We start from the raw sequence: 25,779 nt of genomic DNA on the forward strand, positions 1-25,779 counted from the left end.
ACTGCAACTGTTTTATCTGCAAAGTAAAACCCTGTAATGCTTATTGGAATTGAGAACTTAAGTATGTAATGATTTGTAAATTCAGGACTAATGCTTACAGAATTCAGATTTGCAGGCTAGAGTATCTGCAAATCCAAGCTATTATGGTTTCATGTAGCAAAACAACGACACAAATTCTTGGCTTTACTGTCGTTATACAAAGCAACTTCCATGAAGCAATAGCAATCAATTATTTTAGACATGTAACAGGTTTAGATTCTTTATATCCATCTTTTTAATGCTATTTGTCACAGTTCTGAGGAATGCATCTCTAAAATTACAGATTCTATTTTAATTAGTAAATACTATTAAGGCACAAAATCCTTTTTCTAGTAGAGGCTGTGTCTCAATCTATGAAGAAACGATCAAAATATGTTAGAAATAATACTTTCTTACTTAAACAATTGAACAGGACAACTGCACAGACAAATTTAGAGTCTTCTGAAAGATAATGCTTCACTAAAGATTATAAAAAAAAGGAGGACGAAGCAATCAACTGTAAAGAAACTGTGGTAACACTGTAAGACAGTCTTTTTGCCCCAGCAGTTTGCATCATGTCCAGGATGCACAGGAATAGTAAGTTTATGTTGAGGATACACGCATTCAGAGATGGTCTCCCTAAAATCTTGATCTGCACTGATGCTGTTCAGAATTTGCAGTTCACGTTCCCTCACAAAGACTCTGCCCTTCCTTACCTACCAAGCACTCAATTCTAATGAATGCCCTTTGAAGGAACTAACTAGTAAACTACAATTCCTGTACCCAGGTTGACATATATATTGAGGAGAAAAAACACAAGGTTGTCTTTAAGCAACAATCTGCTTTGGACAGCAGCAGCTGGGCTATGGGATGTACCTACAGGAAAGCCTTTACTGGACCTGGAACTAAGATAAGTAGTCACTTACTAGCCAACCTTAGGAAACTGGGATGCACTGAAGGCTTAGGCCCTGGTTCCAAATGGCAAGTAACACCTATACGGACAGCAGATAGTGCCAGGCTGCTGTGCTTCCCACACCTCGTCTCACTCCAGCCCCACATACACACTTTTTTTTTTTAAATACAGGAATCCATGCACTTTGTGAGGTGTGAAGTCATCACTACTTACTATCATTAGTAACTATTAAAGGAAAAAAATTTTATACTTACACATTTTGCAATTTGATAAATCTACTGGAGTCTGCTATCATATCAGGAATAGTGCCCCGGACAGGCAGGCTTCCTTGCCCCTCGTTTGCCACAAATTCCTTTACAGCTCGAGCCAAAATCCAGAAAGAAGGTGACTGCAAATGCACAAGACACAGTTATGTACACAAATGTTACTCATGATGCTTTTTCTATATTTAAGTCTTACTCTTATTTATTCATTACCTGCTCTGTGAGTTTTATGCAGCAATCATCATTAAAAATCTCTTCAATACATCTCGGAATCTAGGAAAAAAAAATGGATTGGGTTGTTTATTTACTTCCAATTTCTTGAATTATCTCAACACTCATTACGTAGGTGAGCCAACTGCAAGTGACATCAAATTCATGCCAAAATATTCTCTGAATCCTACATAGTGCTTCTCAGACACATTTCAAATAGTAGCACTGCCTGAGAACAAGGCACATGCTTCTGATCAAGACGAATGTTACAAACAAAATCTCACCTTATTTCCATCTTCTACATGGAAGATTTAAAAAAAACCAAACCTGGTAGCAGCATCAGCAAAAGGTACTACCAGTCCCAGCTACCAATCCTACCTCCTAGAGGCAGAGGAGCATAAAAGGCTGGGGAAGCGAAAAGGGGCTGCAAAAGTAAAGTGTTTTGACTCCTTAACTGCTGCAGTTCACCCTGGCACAGAAACCGAAACCACTCCTTAATATCCGGGGTCATAGCTTGTAGTGGCTGAGAAGACAGCACTAAGTTTTACCTGCTGCTTCCTTGGGAGATTTAACATGACAGTCCAAGCAAGGATCAGCACAGTTCAAATGAAAATGAAAAGTAATCTAGAAAGAATCACAGAATGTGCTTTTACCCCATGCAGCTTTTACAATTTACCATGAATGAGAGATGAAGGAAATCAGAGCTCAATTCTAAATCATGAGTTACTACTTCAGTATTATTTAAAACAATGAAAATGTCAATTTTTATGTTTTTAAGCTTGATCAGTTTAAGAAAGGAATTTAACATGTTTCTTCAAGAGGTAAGTAGTGAATTTGCTGAGTCAGAAGTCCCTTGCAGCCCTTGATTTCTATACAGAATAAATACTGTATTTATTGAAGCAACCAGCTTCAATATGGCACAATTTCCACAAATGCTTTCCAGGTCGCTCGGCAATGTATTTCAGTCTAACATCATCCACACCAGTGACTGCTAATTCTTTGTAACTGTACCAAGCACTTAACAGATTTTCTTTTACAGGCTAAACTGCAAAAGTCTAAGACAGAAATGAACTACTAATGAACTGTGGTTACTGACTCACTCTATACTTGAATTCAAGTCTTCAAGAAGGAAAAGTAACTTCCTTGCATGAGTAAGGAAATAAAAAGAATTGCCAGGTCAATTTTGATTTCTAGAATTTCTAGTCCCGTATTACTTCACATTATTTCATTTTAAAATTGTACTAATCCTGCTTTACCTAAAAATAAATGTTGCAAATGGAATTCCTGTCCTAGAAGTGCATAATATGATCTGAAAAAAACACAAAGCAGTTGAAATTTCTTTAGTTTTATCATATAAATGTTTATTTTACCTCTGTTGTATTTAATGCTGTGTTCACATTCTTTATAGCTTCTTCAAAGTTTTCCTCATCTTCTGGGGTCCCATTTTCATTCTTTAAGATACCTTATTGAAAAGAAATTCAACATGCAATTCCCTGAATTACATCTTATTTATGTCTTACCAAGAGAACAGACTGGCTCTGCGTGTTTTTGTGGCATTAAAGCTAATGAGCAAAGAACTGAATTATCAGTAAGATGTATACGTAGTTAGTTTTAGCAGTAGATTCTGCATATAATTCATTTTCCTGTGATGTTTAATAGCAGTTACTTGTCTCAAAAATACTTTATTTGTGTGTGAGAGATAATAAAAGTTAACAATAACTAAACTAACGTAGATGGAAATAAAAAGGCAGTTCAATTCTCTTCCCATTCCCAATAATGTGTTGGGGTTTTTTTCCTCAAATTTTGCAAATACTTGTGAACCCACACAGCATGCCAGACCAAGGAATGGACTCTACTAAAAACCTGATTTAACCAAAGGTAATTACTAGAGATCAGAACATTTCCATGGCCCAGCCTGGGGATAAGGATGACAAAACCACCCAGCAATTTGCACATATGCCAACGTGAAGTGAGGAAATATCAAAAATGTAGTTAATGTTTTTATTCAACAATCAAATATTTAAGACAGAGGCATTTGTAAGATCTAGAAATAGGTCAATTTTGGCACCTGCAAAATTAGATTAAAACACTTGCACCAATGAAATCTGTTCACACACTGGTTATAGTGTATTCAGTAGCTACATAATCTCTCTTGACTGGTCATTCAGAGATGCAAGGATAACCTGCAGTTTGGTGAGTCAACTGCCCAACCAACTTGCAGTTAATAATAATTCCAGTGTCAAAAGCCACCTGGTTTCCTCTATCACATTTTCCATGTTAAATACCAACATCTTCTACAGGATTTTCTCTTAAGGCCTTTCCTCCCACCCACATCAAAACACACTCTTGATCTTCAACAGCAAACAGTATGAAACAATGCCAAACTGCATTTATAAGCAAGTTTGCGATCTTAAGATCCACCTGTATAAAACAACCATTTAGCAGAAGAATCATACTGCATAGGCCAGCAGATTTTTCATAAATTAACCCCAAGAGAACTTCTGATTATTTTTCAGATACTGCCTTATATATTTCTGCCAGTATGAGTAGGTGACCCCTAGGCCATATATTACCTTGCCGTATCAGCTGTCTGAAGGCTTCTTTTTCTTTGTAAGTCTTAGGCAACTGCTCACTTTTCTGAATTTAAAAACACAAAAAGATTTTTTCTTTAAAATACCTACTACTAACCTCAGACTGCTGAACTCTAGGAGTCTGTCATTGTTCACATACATTCACTTGTATTTCAATTAGTTGGGTTTTTTTTTAATGATTCTACCTTGTTACCTTTGTTACACAGTGCCAAAACAACCACCTAGTTTAGAAAAGACATCAATAACAACAACAACAACAATAATAACAACAATTGACAGGTGACTTAGCCCGTTTTGCAACATACCTCGTTGAACCATTTTGTTAGATACTTGGCTACAATCACAATCCATGGAGTGTGACTATGGTCCTGTAATTGAACAGCAGAGAAATCTTTGTCAAGTTGAGAAAAGATAAAAACAGGAAACATTAAAAACCTATTTTAAATGTCTCCTAACATCCCTTCCACTATTCTGGAAACACAGAACATGTTCCAGATTTTGATTCAGAAATAACATTCTCTAACTACAACACAAACCATTAAATTATTATTCTTTTACTTTTAAAAAAAGGGTGTCTCAGCCGAGTTCTCCAATATTTTTCTGGAGTGGAACTTAGGCTGTGCAGAAATACCCACACTGCAAAGTTCTGCATAAGCAGGTAATCATAAAAATAAAAATTAAAGAGGGAGTGAGGGGGAATCAGTCTAACGAAAGATCAAGTCATTCAAAAATATTCCCTACCTCCCAAGGCCCTGACTTGCTTAAGGTTTAAATACACACTGTTAACACTGGGGCAGAGATCAAAAATAGCACCTCACAACTGATTCTACAGTTGTCTCTGGTTCAGGTGAGACCTGACATCACAAAACCCCAAGTAATCTCTCAAGAGTCACTTCCATAGCATCCCTGCTCTATGCCTGCATCTGTCTTAGAGAATGTAGTGCAAACCACATACCAACCTTCTTGTCCATATGATCCAAGTCATAAGACTGAATGTGTTCCCTTAATTCTGGAAATGGTTTGTCCAGTCTCAGATCTTCTAACGTATTGTCAGGATGAGATTCAATAACTGAAAAAAATTATACAATGCATTTCACTGTGTTATGTTCAGCCTTCAAATCAGAGCTATACATCACATACAGTGTATCACCTTCTCACTTACTGCTCAATTCTCAAAATAAGTGTTTTGCTTAACTTTAATAGCAGGATAATCTCAAATTTCACTATTTGTGGCAATTCAATAATTACTATGCATTCCTCAAAGAATGCTGCTGGTGATGAACTGCAAACAATGTAAGACTTAAATATCAAATACATCACAAGATGAAAAAAAAAATTCAGACTAACATTACATATGGAAGCTTTAAACCTTTTAGAAAAGTGTTTATTTCAGAAAACCCTCTAACCTGTATGTTCTTTAATAATGACTCTCATATAACCAACCAGTCCATAAGTCCTGCAGATGAGCAGAGGAACATTAAAATTCCAGAGAAGTTCAGCCAAACGCAGCAACGTACTGTAAGGAAAAACATATTTTAATTTTTTTCCAGATGTACAAGAGGACAACAGTTAATTATAACATTAACTCTTATATGAGTTATTTGTGAAAAAGAAGCTTTCTGAGAGAACTAGTATTACCATAATTCTAAGCATATACGAATAATTTTATATGTGAACTTACACTAGGGCAGAAATGTGTTTATCCAGTTGCTTACTTATATTTCACTCCGTCCTCCCAAATGCTCCAAATACCAAACAAAAAACTTCTTTCAGTTGTGAAAAAAATAATTAGATCTGTGTGTTGCACAAATGTAAATTCCAGTAGAGGCAGTTCTAATGAGAGATTTTTGAACAACACATAAGAAATACACTTTATTTGCAAGGGAATCAACACCTCAAAGATACAAGTTGGCTCTTATTTCTATGAGAGACAGTATCTCCAGCTCCGCTGTAAGGAAGGGGAGGAACAGCCACTTCCTTAGAAAAGCAAGATTTAACAATCATCCGTCCAGCAACATCTTGCTTCTGTGGAGGCAGCATGTCTGGTGAAACAGAAGCATGCTCTTCTCCCCCAGGTTTCTCAGTACTCAGAGCTGTCATTCTTGATCTGCACCTCTTACTGGAAGGCAGCATACAAGAGGCCTCTCATGAGCAAGAGGTAAAAAAAAAAATAAAAATAATTAAAAAAAAAAAATCAAAAAAAACCCCAAACGACCCCCAGAACTTCTGGTCTTGACAAACTTTATATGGGAAATATAATTACATACACATGTAAATTGGAAAGAGTTATACAAACAATAAAATAAATTTCCAAAGATCTAAAGTTATCACATACCCTATTATCTGATAGGTTTTACATTAGAAAAATACTTGTTACAGTGATTTTGGACCAGAAACAATTTTCACTACAAAAAAAGTATGTGACAGACAAATGCACCTGAAACAGCACCTGGGAGTCACACATGGATCTGAAACAGATTTTAAACTATGTATTAACATATAGAAACATGCCATTTACCATAATTTTCCTTCACAATGACAGAGTTCTGTTTTGCCAAGTTTTCCTGCAAGAATAGCCTGCAGTTGAAACCCACTTTTACAACTGAACAAAATCAAACTTTAGATGATTCTTTACCTTTCTGGTAGTTGTGTTGCAACCACTAAGTTAAACCGACTGAAAAAGGAAGGGTCATTGTCCAGAAGTTCTTCTGCACTCTAAATAGTAAGGGAGGGGAAAAAAAACTGTCAGGAAACACTGAAAATTTCTGAATACACATTGTCTGTTCAAAATTGATCATAAAGTGTGAAGTGAAAGTTAAAAATTATGAAGTTACAAAATAATGTTTAAAGTACATCAATTGACTTTTTGCAGATAACTTAAGATCTTCTTCCTCCAATGCTGTTTTATCATGAAGCTATTTCAACATTAAAAAGACAACACTTAGCTATTATTTCATACTTTTATCACGTTGCATAACAAGAAACGTACAACTAACACAGGAAAACAAACCTCTTCAACAAAGTTTCCAGAAACATCATTGTTCAATTCTTGCAAGAGCTCAGTGGCACTCTGGGCACGATTCTGTTTCAGAACAATCAAAACAACATTTAACCACTTGAAATGTAATTTATACAGTATAACAGTACCATATATGTTACATACTAAAAAACCAAACAAACACCTCCACTGCCACCTCCCCCCAAAAACCACAACACAATTTCATCATAAGCTAGGGTTTCTTATTCCAAGCCCTGCTTATCTGAAGAAAAAATAAACCCCGTAACAGCTGGCACTTGTTTGAGACCATTTTTAATAGTATTTTAAAGACAAACCTTATATAACAGTTATTAATTTCCAGCTTTACTGGAGAATTTCCAGGAGTCACCTATGCCTTTTTGCGATTACCCCTCAGTTTACCTCTCTACTCGTATCTTTACTCCTTCAACCTCATCTCTTCTACCTCACCCTTCCAAAAATTTTCTTAACCCTGTTGCATTCATTTTTTTTTTTGTGCAATCTCGCCAAAACTGAGCTTATTTTCGCACGAGCAACTAAAAAGTAAGCATGGGGAATTCCATCAGAGTAAATCGACTTTAACTTAAACATGCATGTTTTTAGCATTACTCATACTACTGTATTTCACTATTTATGGAATACTTCCATGCTTTCAATACATCTAAAGTGACATTTATTACCACCTTACCTGACCGATATGGCTTTTTTGTAGAAAGAAACTGAAAAGGAGACAAGCAAAAAAGCTACATGTCAATTTTGTTTTGAAAAAAAACAACATTAAAGCTACACTGTGTAGGGCAGAATATGTTGTTGACTCATGCACAACAAACCAAAGGGGACTGTGCTTTTCTTCTCACTGCTGCTATATTTTCCTCACCATCAGGTTCGTAAGGAAACTTTTCAATGCCCAAGCCACAAACCTTCAAAGTAAGACACACCAAGCTCCTCTAGAAGCCAGGATCATACAGCAGATTTTTTTTCACTGGACTAACTAAGGACTCATCAGTATTAATTTCTGCATGTAATGGAATATCCTTCTCCCTCATATAACCCCTGTAAGTAGACCAATTTTGTAGGTATTTACTTCAACCGTAAGAGAAAGTGATCTAGAATGAGTAGACTTTTTTTTTTTAACAGGGTTTGTAAAGAATTTCTTATCCTTTCCCCTGCTGCGCAGTCTTTCAAAGCTATGAAAGCTAATAAATGGTTATCAGTCACACTTTCACAATGATAAACTAATGGAAAGTTAATTATCTTCATCACCAAAATAATGGAAAACACATGTAGCCATGCTGAAACACAAGAAAATCTTGCATTATCATAGACTTGTAAGGTACAAACACAGCAACTAAGAAAAACGTCGAATTTAGCAGCTAACGTGAAAGTGCACGCCGCATATGTCAATATGCAAAACCACAAAACACTTAGAGAAACACAGGCTTTTAGAAGTATTTTATAGGACTTCTTAACAAGTAGAGAGATGGAACTACTTATAAAACCCTGTTACTTCTCAAAATGTAATGGAAATCAGTAACAAACCTACTTATTTCCAACATCTTCTCCAGAAACCTGATGCCCATCGACAATTGTAAATGAACCAATACCTTGGAGAAAAAAAATAATTAATATGAACAACTAGGCATTATGAAGTTAGCAGATACATTACAACAAAAATACAGAAGAGGTATCTATTTACCTGGTAGCACTAAGTTTTTGAGTATTTCAGTTCCTGTTGCTGTTGCATTTATCACACAAACATGGGCAGATTCTAACGCTTCTTGTCCGTGGTCACCCCACAATCTATATGTGGATGGAAACCAAAATTATGAAATTATTTCATTTCACATCATAAAGTCAATACAAAGAAAGAAATGAAAACAATTACAAATGGAGGCTAGTGTGCTACTTTCCATTCATTGTTGACAGAAGCTGAATAGTACTAACCAGTACAAATTTTCCCTAATAAAATGTACTGTGGCAAACTTCGAAGTTTCTAACGCGCCCCCCGATTTTACTGACACTTTGTTCTCTCCATCTTTACGCCATATGAATGCACGCACCTTGCTCTGTTGTCATGTACTTAACTTCTAAAAAAATCACCAGGAGTCAAAACACTCCTTAGGCACGTTTTGTCCTAGACCTGAACACTCTCTTTTTCATCTGTTCTTATGAATAATGCCTTTCTGTATCGTTTATAATTTATAATACAAGACACTGAAACGCACAAGCAGATGGAAATGCCTCTTGACGAGTGTAGTCAGGTATTTAAAGCATCTATAAAATAGCATTCAAGCTGACATCGGAACCCGTCGGTGCTCGGTCACAGACGGCCCTGATTTCACAGGGACAGGCACGTTACCCGCCGCAGCCGCAGCGGAGAGAGTTACCGCACAGAAGCCGCAAACCACGGCAGCTGCTACCGACACCGTCAAGCGTACGCCAGCATGGGGGAGCGGCCCGGGCCCGCCCGCCCCCGGCCGCTCCGCGACCCCGGCCCCGACCCGGCGAGCCCCACACGCGGCCGGCCCGGCCCCAGCCCCAGCCCCAGCCCCAGCCCCGCCGCAGCGCACGGCCCGGGGCTCGGCGGCAACCGCGGCCGCCAAGGGCAGCGCCCGGCGGGCCCCCCCGCTCCGCAGGCCCGGCGCCTCAGCGGGCAGCCACTGCCGCGGCCCCGAGCCCGGCCTGCCGCGACAGGCGGCGACAGGCACCGCGACAGGCACCGCGGCAGCCCCTGCCCGCCCGGCCGGGACGGCGGAGCCCCGCACAGCCGGGCACGCCGCAGCCGCGCTACCTCAGCTGCCGGTCGTATCGCTGCTCCTTGAGGCTGGCCCTGCCCGCCTGCGCCATTGCCGCACGGCCCCGCTGCCGCCAGGCGCTGCGCAGGCGCGGCCAGGCCCAGGCGCTGGGGGCCGCCGGCCTGTGAGGGGCCAGGGCACCACCCCGCCCCTTCCCACCGTCCGCGCCGCCTCGGGGCCGGGCCGCGCCCGCGGGGTCGAGCGGGTTGCGGGAGCGGCCGGGTGCCGGCGGGCTGCGCCCCGCACGGCGCGTTGAAGCACGGCCGCCCCGCGGCACCGGGCCCCAGGGCCGAGCTGCCCCGGCTGCTACCGGGCGTTACCTCCGGGCCGCGGGGCTCGACCCCGGGCTCCTCCTGCGGGTCCCGGGCGGCGCCGAGGCGCGGGGGAAGCGGCGGGGGGGTTTGGCCGGTGCCCTGGGACGCGGAGGGGCCCACGCAGCCCCCGCGGAGCTGAGGGTGGCGGCTGGAGAAGGCGCTGCGGGCAGGGCCGGGCCTGGTGGCCTTGGGCGGCACATGGGGCTGGGGAGCCGCCAGCACGGGGACGGGGGGTGCGCTCTCCTTCAGGGAGGTGTTCCTGAAAATGCGGTACCAGAATTTCTGTTCCAAATGGGCCTTTTCCCTGACCGCAGCCCGCTCGCCGGTACGCGGCTGTGAAGCATTTTACAGCGAGCCGGGGCAGCAGCCCTTGCAGTGCCTGCTCCCGGAGAGACCCCGTTAGATCTGCTCTGCGGGGCGGGGGTGCGGGTGGCACTGGTTGGTACTGGGACAGTAACATCTGAACTCTCTGGTGCCTATGTACTGAGACAATAAAATCTGAACTCTCCTCTGCCGATGTACTCCTGTTAGGAAAATCCTTCTGGACAGGATCAATGTAGATAGCGCTATGAATGTGTACAAAAAAAAAAAAAAAAAGAGAGAAAACTCTCCTGTCTTTAAAAGTTTCAACCAACATCTCTGGCACTCGGCTGCAACAACAAAAGAGAGGTCCTGAAATGTGTGCATGGCTCCTGCTGATGTGTTAGCCCACAGAGGGGCACTCTGTTATCCTTCTAATCTGCTTCCCTTCAGTAAATTTTATTTGCTGTATATCTGCTGGAATGAAGTATACAACAGTGCAATTATAATTTAGTGGTTTATACCTTGCAGATGACCTTGTAATACAATACAGTGCTTCCTCTTTTGTTTTCCCATATACAGTATCTCCTCCCAAGTTCATTTTTCTCAGGCCTTGTGTTTGCTGTGTCACAGTAAATCCTTCCTTCTCTTGAAATTTCAGTGACTGTTGCAGTATTTGTAGGAATGTTCCGTTTACCAAAATCAAAAGTTCTGTTCTTGCTATCTGCTATAATTACACAGTTTCAAACCACAAATTATCAGAATTACTAGTTCAGACTTAGTTCCAAAATATTGTCCCTGTTTCTGGTATAAACCAGCCAACTGTGTATAGCTTTAAAAGTCAAAGACAAGTAATAATAAAAAATGGCATGTGAAGTCTGGGAAGCTCCTGGGGAGCTTGGTACCTCATTCTTTTTCTGCCCCGCTTTCCCAAGAATGCTCTGCATAAGTTCCTTCTTTCCCTTTGGCCCTCTTGGCCCATATTTGATTCAAGTTTTTTCTCTTGCAAAATTATCTGTTATTTTTATGCACATCCTTTTTGTCCTTTTCTTCTCAATCTCTGCTTTACTTGGGGACCCCTTTTTTAATTTTCTTTTCTCCTCCTTGTGCCAGAAATAGTTTCCCAGTAAATAAATGTGGAGTTCTTGCCCTTAGAAATCTCACGAATCTCACTATGCGGCTGTGGGAGAGGGATTACCACTTTCAGCTCCTGAAGTCACACTGGATGCCTGGGAATCTCCATATACAGTCATCACATTTTTGTGTTTGCAAAGAAAAATCTGAGAATATAAAATCTGAAATTTCTATTGTTCATCAACGAGTGTAGGCAGTCACTTTTAAAATTAAATACTAAAAAATGAAAAATAAAATCTGGAACGATTCTGCTTTTTAATGCTTAGTGTTGGCAGTACACCCTCCTGTTTATATTTACCTTGTGAAGTATTTTTGTGCGGTTTCTGGATTCATCATAAATTATTTTAAGGCACACATAAAGAACAGATCTCACCTTGATATAACTCCCTTTTGGAAACTGCCAGTGTTAGTAATGGCAATGTAAGAAGAGAGATGAGCTGCCTGGATAAACAAGATACTCTTTCAAGAACCTGAGGTATAGGCAAGCTCTGGAGTGATGAATGTTTTAACATTTAATCTGCTCCTACCTATTGTACTTCAGAGGCTCTAGAGTGAGAGGCCTGAACCCAAACTGTATTTCTGCCATATTTTTGTTTCTAGGCAATGACACATCCGACACATAGACACTAAAGAAGGTAAGAAGGCACATGACACCTCGTTCAAAAAAGCATGTTGCCATTGTTAAAGATGCTCAGCAAAGATAACTGCAAGTTGCTTAAGCAAATACACCAAATGCCAAGTAACTATTCTTTCATTTTATTTTACATCTCCTAAAATACAACTTTGCCCCTCTACGGTGACGCAGTAATATATCTCGAAAGCATTATTCTCAAGTGACATCACCTCCTTGCACGAGTACCTCCCAATGACTCTAGATCTGTGTTATAGAGGCAATTTGCCTTAGAGAGCCAAAAATTCAATTCCCTCAAACCTGCGAAGCTTAGTACGTTCAGCTTCTGTTTGGCATTCCAATTTTTACTTGGAGCTTTCTAACCATAATTGTTAGTTCCCATATAGCAATTTTAGTAAAGGGAGCTCAAATTAAACTATAAAGAAGATTACTCCATATACAGGAATGGGAAAACTTAAGTGTTTGTTGTTAGTTCAGTATCACAGCACGGTGACGGGCCAGGAGAACCCATGTATTTGTCCTAGGCTGCTGCTCTGTTCACTCATCATTGCTTTCAGAGGGGAATAAAACTCTGAGTATGAAAGCTGGGGAAGACAGAATTATTCTTTAAGGTAGCTTGAAACATTTCACTGTAGTGGATGGGGTTGTGCCTTCCTCTGATTCACTGCTAAGTAGACACTTTTGAGATGTAGTCAAAGCCTGTGAGAATTTGTGGAAATCATGAATACATCACTTTTAGCTCAGCCTCAGCATTGGAGAAATCCATCCTTTAAGCACCTACCACTCTGTTTTTCTCACTTCCATAAAAGTTCACGAGTGTGATGTAATTATCCTCCATTCAAGCTAGTAAAATTGCGAGCAGAATTAGATTATTACTGCAACTTTTGTAGTAATAAATGACAATTTGAGGACAAAATCAGTGAAAATCCATTCTTAGAGGCAGCCAGTATCAAGAAGCATCAGAGTTACAGAATAATGTGGTATTTGTACAAGCAGCGGTGGTATCCTAGCTTTAAGGAAAACTGAGTATTTTCCTCAAAAAGAAAGAAGGCTGCTTGGATGGGGGAGCACATTAAACTGTCACATACACACTGGCTATCCTTTATAGGTAACATCTTATTCAAGATATTTTTTCCCTTCCTCTCAGCTACTGTCATTCTCCCTTTTCCTGCCATGTCCTCAGCACGTTTTTTGTTGCCTGGGAGTTCTCCCTGTGCCCTGCCTTTGCAGTCCACCTGTGCAGACATCTATGTGTTTTTGAACGTGAGAAGATAAAAGCTGAAGTGGTGAACGGTGTCAAATGCCTGTAGGCGTCGGGCCACTTCAATGGCACTGTGCCCTGCCAGCAAGATCTGAGGCTCAGTTTTCAAGTTTCTCTTGAAAATAGTTGCTCAGTACTTTCTGTCTTGCAGACAGTTTCCCCCAGTCTATAGTCTGCTTTTTTAACATACGCAGCTCCTCTTCCATTTCTTCTTTTCACTGGGAAGTTGGTATTTTTTGGTACTTTTCCCCACGGTCTAGAACAGCTTTGCTGACTATTTGCATCTGACTGACTCTCTTCGCATCTGGCTTCCCTGCCTACAAACACAGCACAGAGGCATGCAAGAATAAGAACCAAAGCATCACCACCTCTTGCAGCTCCTTTGTCCTACTAAACAGCAAAGTACTGTAACCCGATGGCAGCGCTGCTGTCCTCCTGCCAGTGTTGGGGTCACCACAAGGACCTGTGTGTGCCGACTGTTTGCCCCAGACATACCCACAGTGCCAGTGCCTGTGCCCGTGTCACGCCTGTGCAGGCACCTGAGTAGTTCACAGTAGTTTAACAGAAATAAATTGAGAAGTTGACCTGAGTAAGTCATTGCAGAGCTGTTCTGTGGGCACCTTTACAGCAGTTTCATCCCTTATTGAGTGATTTAGCTTGTATCAGTGAATCCCAAAGGTTTTATAGCTGACTCCTGTGGAAACCTCCTGGAAAAGGAAATAAATTCTTACAAGGCAGTACCACAACAGAAAAGTTGCATAAAATGCTTTCATTGATTTTTTTTCTTCCATTTTCTTGATTGCATAATAGCCGAATCCCTATTTCTGTGTGCTATTGACTTCAGAAAGATCAATATGTTTATAAAATGTAGCCTTGACAGACAGCACTTCCTCAGATCTAACAAAATTACTAACAAGGAGCTATATTTCTTGCCCCAAAGATATCTTAAGGCATTTTACAGATGCAGACAGGGTATCTCGTTGTAGCCCCTTCATGAGTTTAGCAGGGTGCAGGCAACTACTGGATCATAGCGGGTAACTGAAGCTTCACAGACCTGCTCCTTTCTCTAGAGTCTGCTGTGCTCTGTTCCCTAATATCACCACACTTTTATTCTTGCCTTTTTAAAAAGTTTATTTAGAGTTAAAAAGAAAAAAATATCTGATTACTAATTTATCCTTAATTGATGTGACTTTTACCTTGTTTAAAAGTAGCACAGGTCATTTTTTTCTGAGGTAAGAATGTTCTCCATCTCATCAAAGCACTGATTCTGAAGTCTGAATTACAAATGAGGTCGAAATATTCATTTTTTGCAGCTGGAGGGAGCGTTTAAGAGAAGAGGCAGTGATGTTTCTCCCTGCAGCACACAGAAGCCAGAAGGGCAGCTCCCGCTGCAATCTGCACACATCACTGTGCCCTGGTGCTCAGAGCAGGTTACAGCTCTTGCTTCCTTGTGATGCAGAATGGCAAAGTAATACTACTTTTTCCTAAATTTGATCCACATGCCACCTGGACAGTCCTGGTTCCTGTCTAAGTCCTGGGACTTCAGTTTTCTCAGTTTTACATTTTCCTTCTCCTGTGCTGAATTAGCAATCAGTGAGCAGCAGCAGCAGCAAAGCTGGGAGCAGGAGGAGCGCGGGTGCGTTCCCTGTCCTGCGGGAATTGCTTTGGTTGCTCTGTATCTTTAAGGGGCTGACCCGATCCCACGGTGAGCCATTATAAATGCAGGTAAGCAGCAGTGCCCTGATCAAAGAGCTGAGAGCAAAGCAGGGTGCAGCTCCCCTATAATGACTGGCCACCACAGTTGGGGATATGGGCAGGATGACGGTAGGTTATAGCATTTCCGTGCTGCATCTCTCTGTCTTCCCCCACTCATTTTCTTTCTAGAACTGTTGTCTGAGCCCTGCAGAGCTGCCTGCGTTTTGATGTCTGCAAGCATCAAATATATATATATATATATATATAGCAGGTAATTAATTACTTTACTGATAATAAGTAGCACCCAGAAAGTGGCACCAAAAGATGCACAAACTTACGGCTGCTGCCTTTCGTTGTCGCAATCAATGTTCCTGGACTGAGGGAAGCAGTACTGAGAGGGTTTTTTTCAGGCTGCAGATAATACAGATGGGTCCTCTTCCAAAAAGCTGTTACGAAAAGGATTAACTGTGTCTGTCTCTCCAGAAGCAATTCTTTAAAGCAAAGATTTAGCAGAGCAGTAATACATCTTCTGATCCTGTGTAGCAGTTGAAATGTGATATCTAGGCTTCCATAGAAGTGAATAAAATAAGTTATATGCTGCATATTTCTAGAACATCAATAAATTGTACAGATCAGTATCAGAGACCTCTTACAGAACAACTTATGCTTTCTGATTTGACAGTTTTTAATTTAGTCATCCTCCTTGGCTTCCCACCTCCAAGAATGTGTGTCACAGAGCGAGAGGATATGTGAAGCTACTGAAAGATTCCTACAACAGTGTTTTATAGTACCTGTATCCTTTACAGGGAAGGCTGGATGAGTGACTTGTGTTGCCCAATAAGACTGTCTTTTGCATAACTTTCAGGAGCCTCTCTCCTTTGACAGCAGTTATTTTAGCTCCTGAGTGTCCAACAAGTATTTTGCGTAACCTTCAGGAGCCAGTCGCTCCATTAACAGCAACTTCAATGCTAAGTGAAGCTGGCTAGTGCTAGCAGATAGTTACGCATTTGGGCATATAGTTAGTAGTAACAAAGCCATGTATACTCTTACAGAGCTTGTAAGACAAATTATATTGCCTAAGCTTGTGTAACAGCATTTACATCCTAAATCTGCTTTATAGGCAGGCTGAGAAAAGATATTCTTTTATAAGCTTAGCTTTTCAGAAAATTCCAAAGGAAAGAGTATAATAGATGACTGTTTTGTTACATAAACTCAAGGAGGGTAAATACCTGTGCTTGATTAACAAAGTTTCCATTTGTCAAAGTATGTGAGAATGCTACAATTAGAAATGTGCTTGTGGGGAATCTTAAAGTAAAATTGTTACTGTTAATAATTCATCAACGTAAGCAGTAGAAGAATTTAATTGCTTCTTGCACCACCATACCAAAGTAGAAAAAGAAGTCATAAGTAATTCTTTGATGCAGATAAGGTTTTGTTATCTCAAGCAGCATGACAGTGTTCCAACTCTGGCAGCAGAGAGCTGTGCTATTTAAATTGGTCTTTCTCCCCACTCTGTTGAGGTCAGGAAGTCCAAAAATGTTAATTATTGCACTGTACCCTTTGCTCAGGGTAGAGATACCATAATGGGCATGAGTGAAGAATGAAGCTGCCTCAAAGATTTACTGCAATCATAAAATGGTTTTAAAAATAACTGCATAGTCAGTATCTAAGAGATTGAGTCATCTGCATCTAATTTGAATCACTGGAGCTTTTACACCATCTTCCCCAGGAAGAATTAAATGCTGTTTCTTTGGGGGAGTGTATGTGTGCATGCAAGTATGTTCACACTGCACCCACCTTGGAAGGTCTTCAGATACCTTTGCAATGTAATTTCAAACTCTGCAGAAAATCAGTGGCACAAGTAACTGCAGATACAGCAGTCTGTTGATGTGCTGTGCTTCCCTCAGTGTTTCGTACAAGACATTTGAATCCCCCCCCATCTTGTTGCAGCCTGTCTGTGCTAATAAAAACACACCAGCATAGAATTTAAATGAACTTCTCAGATACCAAATATTTCAAGCCACTCCTGCTCATCAAGCTTTACTCCAAGCCTCATGAAAACCTGTAATGATTATTTTGGGTATAGTAGGAAGAAAATAATGGTGCTTTCCTTTCTTTCTTTTTGAAGGACCTTCAGAGTGGCACAAATCTTATCCTGTTGCCCAAGGGAACCGCCAATCACCTATTGACATAGTTCCTGCAAAAGCAGTTTATGACCCTAAGCTGAAGCCACTTATTATCTCCTATGACTCATGTACGTCTCTCAGCATCTCCAACAACGGCCATTCAGTTATGGTTGAGTTTGAAGATACTGATGACAAGGCAGGTGAGACTAACACACAGCCAACTAACTCGGAATACAGTTTTGTGACTTAGTGAGGGGAAACAATTAAGTACATGCTGTACACTATATGATGCATAATTGAGCCTCGCGTTTCCTGTCTTCAGTAGAGTCTCTAGCGCGGCAGCGCTGCACAGCAGAACAGTGTTTCTCTGTTAGGAAAAGCTCTTGCATCGGAGACAATCAGAAGTTTGCTTGCAGTGCTTCCCTTTTCAATTGGGATTGTCAGTTTGCTAGACAGGGCATCCATGCGTCTCTCCAGCACTTCTAGACCACATCCAGCCTGCAGAGGAGGTGTGTACGCTCCTTACTGCCCGTTTCCATGATCATCCAAATCAAAGATGCTAACACACTATGCCAGTTCTGTCTGGCTCACTGCCCAGTTTCCATCCACAGGGGTAGGGAAGAGAAGAGGATTAGCGGAGATTAGGTCATACAGCGTAATCGTCATAATCATAGTCACTACACCAAGTTGTACCTGGAGCAGTCACTGTTACCTTGCATCATTTTCTTCTCTCCTCCCTGCCTCATAGCGGTTCAGTTTTTTCCGAAATTATAGAATCTTAGCTAGTTCTGAGTTGGTAGCAGCTTGTGGATGTTGGACTATCTGCAGCTGTTTATTTTTCTTGCCTCTTAGTCCTTGGCAAAGAATACTAATGCTTTAAGTGATTGATTACTTCTGTTAATTCAACTTCTATGCTTCTATGTCTGGGGTGTAGGGTCAGAACATTCAAACAGAGATGGTAAAGTAACTGATAAATGGAAAGAGTGCATTTAAAAACCCCCTCTGAACAATTTTCAAAGCTATCAGATGATTTCATCTTCCGTTTATGTGTGTTTATTGATTCTAGCTAAACAGGATATCGGTCCTAGGTAGTCAAAACAAGTTACTTGTTCTGTGAAGTGACTTGTCTGTGCTGGTAACCCTTTGAAATAAGGGCTGGGTGCTAAAATTCTAGCCATTTCATCTTACAATTTCTCTTCTGGAATGAACTTAAAACTGCCCAACTGAACAGTTCAGGTTTTCAAGCATCTTAACCAGATTTGAAAAGAAGGCTGGATATGTATTTTCCAAAATCTTACTACACAGATCCATTAAGCATGCCACCCTACAAAGAATATTTGTAAAATATACCTGCAGGTATTTTCTTAACTTGCTAACTATTTCTGCACAATTCTAAGCTGAACTGTATCTATGTAACAGTGAACTTTTATTCAGCTTCAGAAGTTTAAGATCATCATCTATTACTCTGTATTTAGAAAGATAGGCTCAGAGCACTTGCAGGAATGGAGATCTATCCCCTTTCTACACAAAGCACATGCCTTGTTTTAATAACACTTTCAAGGAAGATGACTGCTAGCAGTGGAAAACATGGTTTAAAGTGTTTTTAGTTGTGTTGAAACAGATCTAGTGACTCACAGCTCTGCATAAATGGCATAACAGAATTTTGACAGTAGCCCACGATAGCTATAGATTTCTTGAAATAATATTTGAGACAGGTGTTGCATTCCATTGCGAAGTTCAGAAGAACATACTAGGAGATAGTTATATTCTTAATTAATACTAAAACCTTTGGTTTGGCATGGCAAGTTTCCTGTGTAAAGGCCATCTGTGGTAGCACTGTCAGTCCCAGCTTTAATTCTTTTAAATAAAATGTTACGGACTACACAGAGGATAAGTGCTTTACAGATACTAAATGTAATTTTAATTCTCTTACTATAAGAATTTTATCAGGTTTTCATGTCTGAGCAGAATTTATTTGATTTAGTGCCATATAAAAGTACAGAAGAATTACTGGTGGTGTTGATAAAGTATCTTTTATAGGTGGCATCTTAAACATTCATCTGTTCTTAGGTGTTATTTCTAAATGATGTATGAAGTTCTCTGTAGTATTTCCTCACCTTTATAAGGTGATTTGAGATTCTGAATGGTGTCATGTAAAGTACAAGCTATTATATTACCTTTCCTATAGGATCAGGTATTTGGAGGAAACAGAATATAGATAACCTCCACTGGAAGTAAAGATACACTAAAGAGGAAATACTTAGCTGTAGTGTCTACCTGATGTTGAAGGTATCTACATTCTTTCTCACAAAATCTCAAGTAGCACTGTCAAAAGTGTTTTAGGTACACAAGTTTCAAATTGTGATATTTCTTAATATTCAACAGGGATTTATTGTGTTTAATAGGAAAAGTATAACTCTAACAATGGCTACCACATCTTCATATGTCAAATTCTCCTTCAAAAAAGCTACAAAATTCTGTACAAGTAGCCACTCAATGTTTTTAACTTATATTTTTACATTAATTCAGGTGCTTCTCATGAAGAAATCCAACCCTTCTAAATGTTTGGATGATGCATCTCTTTCATGTTGGCAACTGGGAGAGGCTGCTGGCTTTTCTTCACTGTTGGGCCAACAGCGGTTAGTTTTACTAACAGGAAGCTAAAAAGCTGGAACGTTTAGGCTTTTCCCTCTTTTCTTCTTATTTATTTCTTTTTTTCCCCTTGCCTAGCTGTCAGCGGTGGTCCCTTTGAGAATCCATTTCGCCTAAAGCAGTTTCACTTTCACTGGGGGACTAAGCACAGCGAGGGATCAGAGCATACAGTTGATGGCAAATCTTTTCCCTGTGAGGTAATGACGTGTTTTTACAGGTGGGATTAATTCATGCAAATTATGTTGACAAATGACCTCATTTGCAGTGGGGACTGGATGCCAGTAAGGATTCTGATTGCTTACCCACCATGGTTAGATCAGCACAGACTTTAATGAGCTGGTGCCATCCACAGCTTAGAAATGGCTTCATCTGGGGGCTCCTGAGGAAGTTCTGCAAAGCTCGGACAAGGCTCAGGCCTTTCGCAGCACAGTCTATCCCAAATACTGCAGTAGCATAGCATCCAGCGCGTGCTGGAGCATAGTGCTGCATGGGATGCTGCTAGGGAAGTTAGGTCGTGGGTTAATGCCCAATTTGTTTCAAATTAAGGCTGTGTGGTGGGCTGAGCCTGGTGGGGGCCAGGTGCCCACCAAAGCGGCTCTGTCACCCCCCTCCTCATCCAGCCAGGGGAGAGAAAATGCAAGGAAAGGCGAAAGGCTGGTGGGTCGAGCCAAGGGCAGGGAGATCACTCGCCACACAGCGGCACGGGCAGAACGGACTCGACTCGGGGAGATCAGCTGAATTTGTTACCAATCAACCGGGATTAGGGTAACGAGAACTAACCTGAGTGTTAAGAACAGCTTCCCCCCTCCCCAGGCTCAGCTTCGCTCCCGATGTCTCTCCCTCCTCCCCGCAGCGGGGCAGGGGGACGGGGAATGGGGCTGGGGTCAGTCCCGCACACGCTGTCGCTGCCGCCCCTCACACGCTGCCCCTGCCCCGGCCTGGGGTCCCAGGGGCTGCGGGTGGGGGTCTGCTCCCCGTTACCCCCCGGGGCTGGGGGCACAGCCTGCCTCGCCGGGGGCTTCCCCACGGGCTCCGGCGCCTGGAGCCCCCCCGGCCCCCTCCTGCCCTGGCCTGGGGGGCTGCAGGGCTGTTGCTCTCCCACGGGCTCCCTCCCCTCTCCCCCTGCAGCTGCTCTTGCGCAGGAACTTTCCCCCTTTTGAAACCCGTTATCCCAGAGGCGCTGCCAGCGTCGCTGCCGGGCTCGGCCTTGGCCAGCAGCGGGTCCGTCTGGGAGCCGGCTGGCATCGGCTCCATCGGGCACGGGGGAAGCTGCTGGCACCTTCCCACAGAAGCCACCCTGTGCCCCCGCGAACACAGCCCTCCACACAGCCACACAAACCCAATGCAGGCTGATACATGAAAACTGTGTGGTGTCTGCCCGTGCTTATGGACTGGTCCAAAACTGAATTTGCTCATCTTTCCAAAGATCCTTTAGAACAAAACCTACATTCTGTTATGAATGGCTGTTAGTGCCTGTTAACATGAAACCACCTTTGTCCATATCTCCTATCACTAATCTGTTTAATTCTTATTTATTTTTCCTTAAAGCTCCACTTAGTTCACTGGAATGCCAGAAAATATGCAACATTTGGAGAAGCAGCAGCAGCTCCAGATGGCTTGGCAGTAGTTGCTGTTTTCTTGGAGGTAAGAATCATAAAAATAGCATGTTTACATGATGAAAATGCTGTCAAGTGTTGGAGAATCAAGCCACATATTTAAGATGTGCTTAAGGAAAACAGATGACTTATTGGAAGCAGTAACTCACTGCAAATTGCTGTTAAACTTACTTCAGTAGGAATGTTGAGATTCAGACAAGGAAACAGCTATTCAAGTCGTAATTATTGTCATTCTTATTTAACCTGTCTGCTCCATTGTTTTAGATTGGGAAAGAACTTGCCAGTATGAACAGGCTGACTGATGCTTTGTACATGGTAAAATTTAAAGTAAGTTAAAGAGCTTAACTCTTTTTAATTGTTTCTGGGATATCCTTTAAAAAACAAGCTCATGTACAAGTTTGAGACAAAAATGGAAAATCACCCACTACAAATCCTCCTGTCATTAGAACATTACTGTACTTGTATTCTCCTCTTCCCCTCCAAGGTCCATCTTACTTGTCCAATTCCAGGTGCCTCCCAAGGCTGTGCTGACCACACTGGCCATTCAGAGTTTCTGCTTTGCCCAGAGTACCTAAAATCAAAAGCTCCATGACCCTGCAGGCTCATGGAGCATAGCCTTGAACAAACCAAAGCTGGCTGGCTATCTTCTGCTGCAAAGCTCTGTCAGGGGACAATCTTAATGAGGTCCTGAGCTAGTTTCTTCTTACAGTGATTCCTCAAGGTTGTCTTTTGCCAGATGTATCAAAGAGCTTTGCTGGACATTGATACCTGCTGTACTTTCTCAAGTGCAGACTCATTGGACCACTGCAAATGTTGCCCTTTCTGGATTTACATGAGGTTAATGTATTCTAGAGCATGCACAAGTACTAATATGCAAAATAAAGCGTATCTAATACCTGAGTGGGCATTTTATTTCTCACTCCTCAGTATAGGCTTGTGAAAGATGGGAAAAGAAGGCAGTTACACAGCAGTATGTAGGCTGCAGACACACTAAATGATGCTTCGATATCTAAGTGATTTCTTCCACTTGCAGGAAAGAAATGGTTATCCCTTAGTTGTAGTGATAGAAGGTCTGCAGGTTTGCCACTGGGGATACGCTGCTCATTCTGTTCCTTGTAAGCAATTTTACAGACAATTAGACTGTTTTCTGAGCAACTAAGTACCTTTCAGATACTCTTACGGGCTGAAAAATCTTGCACCATAAGGCAATCACTACTGCAGACAGCACTTCCTTCTGTTTCTACTGGTCTCTTGGTTGATTCACATTCCTGTAATTTTAGACTTGAACATTTGATTTCTTCAAAGCCAATATTTGTCCTAGCAGACAATAACTGTTTGAGGCCAAGTTTTCAATAGTTTAAGTTTTCTACTGAAATAGATGGGAAGAATAGAAAACAGCAAGCAATGAGACAAGGAATTCTCCATATTATCTGTAGCGTGCACTGAACACTGTATACAGAATACACTTCCTGCGTTATTTTTAGATCTTTTGTGACAAGAACTGAACTTTGGTAGAGGCAATGGGGCAAGAACTCAAAGTGCAGGAAGCCAGCAGCAGACATCACATTTGCCATGCTACTCTTGGATAACAGTTGTTATAAGGCAGCTAAACCTTTAAAGACTTTTCCCTTTGCCCTACTTTTTAATATTATTTTAGCATTTTTTTCTCTTTCAAAGTTTTTTTAACTTACAATTAGAAGTAAAAAGATACATTTCAAGTTGTTTTGTTTTTTTCCCCACAGGGAACAAAAGCTCAATTCAGAAACTTCAACCCCAAATGTCTCCTGCCTTTGAGTCTAGATTATTGGACATACCTTGGTTCTTTGACAACACCACCCCTTAATGAGAGTGTAACATGGATAGTGCTGAAAGAACCCATCAGAGTTTCTGAGAAACAGGTAAACTTTTCATACTCCTTCAGTTCTTGTAGGATTCAACACTGGATAAACAGCCAGTGACTGTTCTGACTTGCAATGGGGCTAAGTCAAAAGGCCATTAACCTGTGAATAATAATAAGCCTTTTCAATAATCAGGTTTCTGTATTTTTCTGTTAATGATTTCTAGGATCTTTGCTTGAACCTGTTCTATTAACAGATTAAAATGTATTGAATACTTCCTTTTGGCCCTTTTTTAGTATTGATTGTTCTCTTAAGCAGTAAGTTTTCACCTGAATTTACAGCTGGAGAAATTCCGCATGCTCCTCTTCACCAGTGAGGAAGACCAGAGGATCCAAATGGTGAATAATTTTCGCCCCCCTCAGCCTCTTAAGGGGCGAATAGTCCAAGCTTCCTTCAAGGCCTGAAGAAAAACGGTAACGGCCCCAAGATCCAAGAGCTTCCGCATCTGAGATACTATAAACAGAAACTCTGGTCATCAGATCACTCATGGAACTGATAGATAATAGCCATTTCCATGAATACCCTGCTTGGAGGGGGACAATCTTCTGATTTTGTATTTTTTTAATTGCTCATTCTTTTGAGAAATGGGATCTTTTTAACTAGTGCTTTTTAACATAAGGGATAGTTAAGTAAACTAGAGTGTTCTCCAAGGCGTGTAACTCTAAAAATTAAGATAAAATCAAAATCCCACTTAATATAAAATGGGAAATTATGTAGTGATCTACTAGTACTGATGGCCACAACTTCTAATTGTCTCACGTGATACATGATAAAATGGTAGTCAAGAATTTGGGACACTTTGGACTTAATTTTTCCTTACCGATCTCTTGTTGGCATTTGCTGAGCTCTGTCTGATTTAAAGATTGCTTTCATTGTATTCTTGCTGTCTGTTGGTACACACAGTACACATGAAAAGTTCTTTTCTTGCCTCAAGTAGGCACTGGTATGAAAACTACAGATATATATTCTAAGGTTACTGTTCTAAGATTCTATTTTATAAGTAATTTAAATAGCAATGTAAATGCTGTGTTTAAAAGCAGGTCATTTTATTGCACCGTGTTGTTCAGACATGTTCTTTTAGCCCATGCAGCATACAAAACTATAATGCCCTTGTCAGTTTTGTTGAAAAGAACATCCATAGCAATTCAGGTATGTGTGTTGTGGTTCTCAATTGTTCAAATTCTACCTCAATTAAGTGATTTGCTCTGCAATACGACCTCCTTTGTTGTCTGCCCTAAAAAAAAGTAGCTATCTGTTTGAGGGATGTAACATGGCTAGACCTTGACTACACTGAGTGTGCTTTGCTGCACAAATCATCCCCTCCCTACGGCAGTCTGTGAGGGATACCCCCTGCAGATACACGGTTTCATCAGTCCTGAGGCCTTTTACCTCTTGAAAAGAAAGTTGCTTTAGAAAATCCATGTGCTAGTATTACTGCTTCTGCAGCTGAGTGACAAAACTCAGGCTCGTGTCTCTGGTACTAAATACAGTGATATTACCTGTAACTACCTGCAGTCAGGGTATTTTCAGCTACCTTAGTTCTGGGTTCAAATGTTCTACTTTATCTGTATAGTTCAGATAGAAATTGCTGGTGTTTATCAATTTTCATCAGCTTAAATGGAGAAATCAAAGATGTACAATGTAAAGAAAAGCTGGGGGTGGGGTGGGTGGGAAGAACAGCTACTATGGGCAGTTCTCCTTTTTCAGAAAGGGAGAAAGATACTAGATGTGGAGCACTGTACAAGGAATGGAAGACTAGAATTCTAGACACAACTCTTCTACGGTTTTTCTGGTAATCTGACCTAAAACTATCCATTCCTCAGTTTCCTCTCATAAAATGAGCGTAACCCTGACCTACCTCACAGAAATGTTGTGAGGGCTAATTCTGTGTTGTTTGAGATGTGAGATTCTGACACAGCAGATGCTAAAGGAAACAATCATAACAAAATGCAATGGTTTTACCTATTATGAATGTAACTTTACTAGTAATGCAAACTGGTATTGCAGAAAATCTATTTAATGTATCTTAATTTCTTTGACAAATAAATGAGAATTTAAAATCAAGTGTGTGTCTCTTCATCCTTTATTTTGAATAGACTCACCTCTCCCTACTTACAGCACTGTTTTTCTTGGAATTTCATTAACAAAAATGCTGCTTAAGATCTTCAAATGATGCATCTATTTCAGATCAAGGAATGCTTTGATTTTTTTACCTTCATTTCATAGAAACTTCTATTATGCCATAGTAGAATAATTTAAGTACAGGTAAGAGTTAGTCCTCCCAAGTTTCTGGGGTTTTTTTTTTGGTTTTTTTTTTCTCTATTCTAAAATCCTACCTCTGTTTTT

General features: G+C 41.0%; 2 protein-coding genes across 5 annotated transcripts in view; one reads left to right on the forward strand and one right to left on the reverse strand.

Moving 5' to 3' along the window:
* Window positions 1-10,320, reverse strand: part of NAE1 (NEDD8 activating enzyme E1 subunit 1) — a gene marked incomplete at its 5' end in the record, with an annotated part of 15,393 nt that extends 5,073 nt beyond the window's left edge. Inside the window, 13 exons of one of the 3 annotated variants that reach the window (XM_080411187.1) lie at window positions 1,186-1,319; window positions 1,408-1,467; window positions 2,775-2,866; window positions 3,978-4,041; window positions 4,301-4,363; window positions 4,955-5,064; window positions 5,402-5,511; window positions 6,631-6,710; window positions 7,006-7,077; window positions 7,700-7,730; window positions 8,555-8,615; window positions 8,708-8,811; window positions 10,127-10,320. In XM_080411187.1, the coding sequence (XP_080267313.1) occupies window positions 1,186-1,319; window positions 1,408-1,467; window positions 2,775-2,866; window positions 3,978-4,041; window positions 4,301-4,363; window positions 4,955-5,064; window positions 5,402-5,511; window positions 6,631-6,710; window positions 7,006-7,077; window positions 7,700-7,730; window positions 8,555-8,615; window positions 8,708-8,811; window positions 10,127-10,320 (1,175 nt within the window). Of the gene's footprint in view, window positions 1-1,185; window positions 1,320-1,407; window positions 1,468-2,774; window positions 2,867-3,977; window positions 4,042-4,300; window positions 4,364-4,954; window positions 5,065-5,401; window positions 5,512-6,630; window positions 6,711-7,005; window positions 7,078-7,699; window positions 7,731-8,550; window positions 8,616-8,707; window positions 8,812-9,802; window positions 9,981-10,126 lie in introns of those variants that run through there. The other 2 variants (XM_080411188.1, XM_080411189.1) reach the window with 2 other exon arrangements.
* Window positions 10,321-10,633: 313 nt separating this feature from the next.
* On the forward strand, window positions 10,634-25,493 carry CA7 (carbonic anhydrase 7). Of its 2 annotated transcripts, XM_080411199.1 has the most exons (7): window positions 10,634-15,270; window positions 17,270-17,467; window positions 19,998-20,116; window positions 21,468-21,563; window positions 21,800-21,862; window positions 23,278-23,433; window positions 23,715-25,493. In XM_080411199.1, exons 1-7 carry the CDS (start codon window positions 15,231-15,233, stop codon window positions 23,835-23,837), a joined length of 795 nt encoding a protein of 264 aa, XP_080267325.1. In that variant the 5' UTR covers window positions 10,634-15,230; the 3' UTR covers window positions 23,838-25,493. The 2 variants fall into 2 exon arrangements, with proteins under 2 accessions (XP_080267325.1, XP_080267326.1); XM_080411200.1 differs by lacking the exon at window positions 21,800-21,862.
* Window positions 25,494-25,779: the final 286 nt, after the last annotated feature.

Source organism: Falco punctatus (genome assembly GCF_963210335.1).
Source record: "Falco punctatus genome assembly, chromosome: 14".
NCBI classification, from domain to species: Eukaryota; Metazoa; Chordata; class Aves; order Falconiformes; family Falconidae; genus Falco; species Falco punctatus.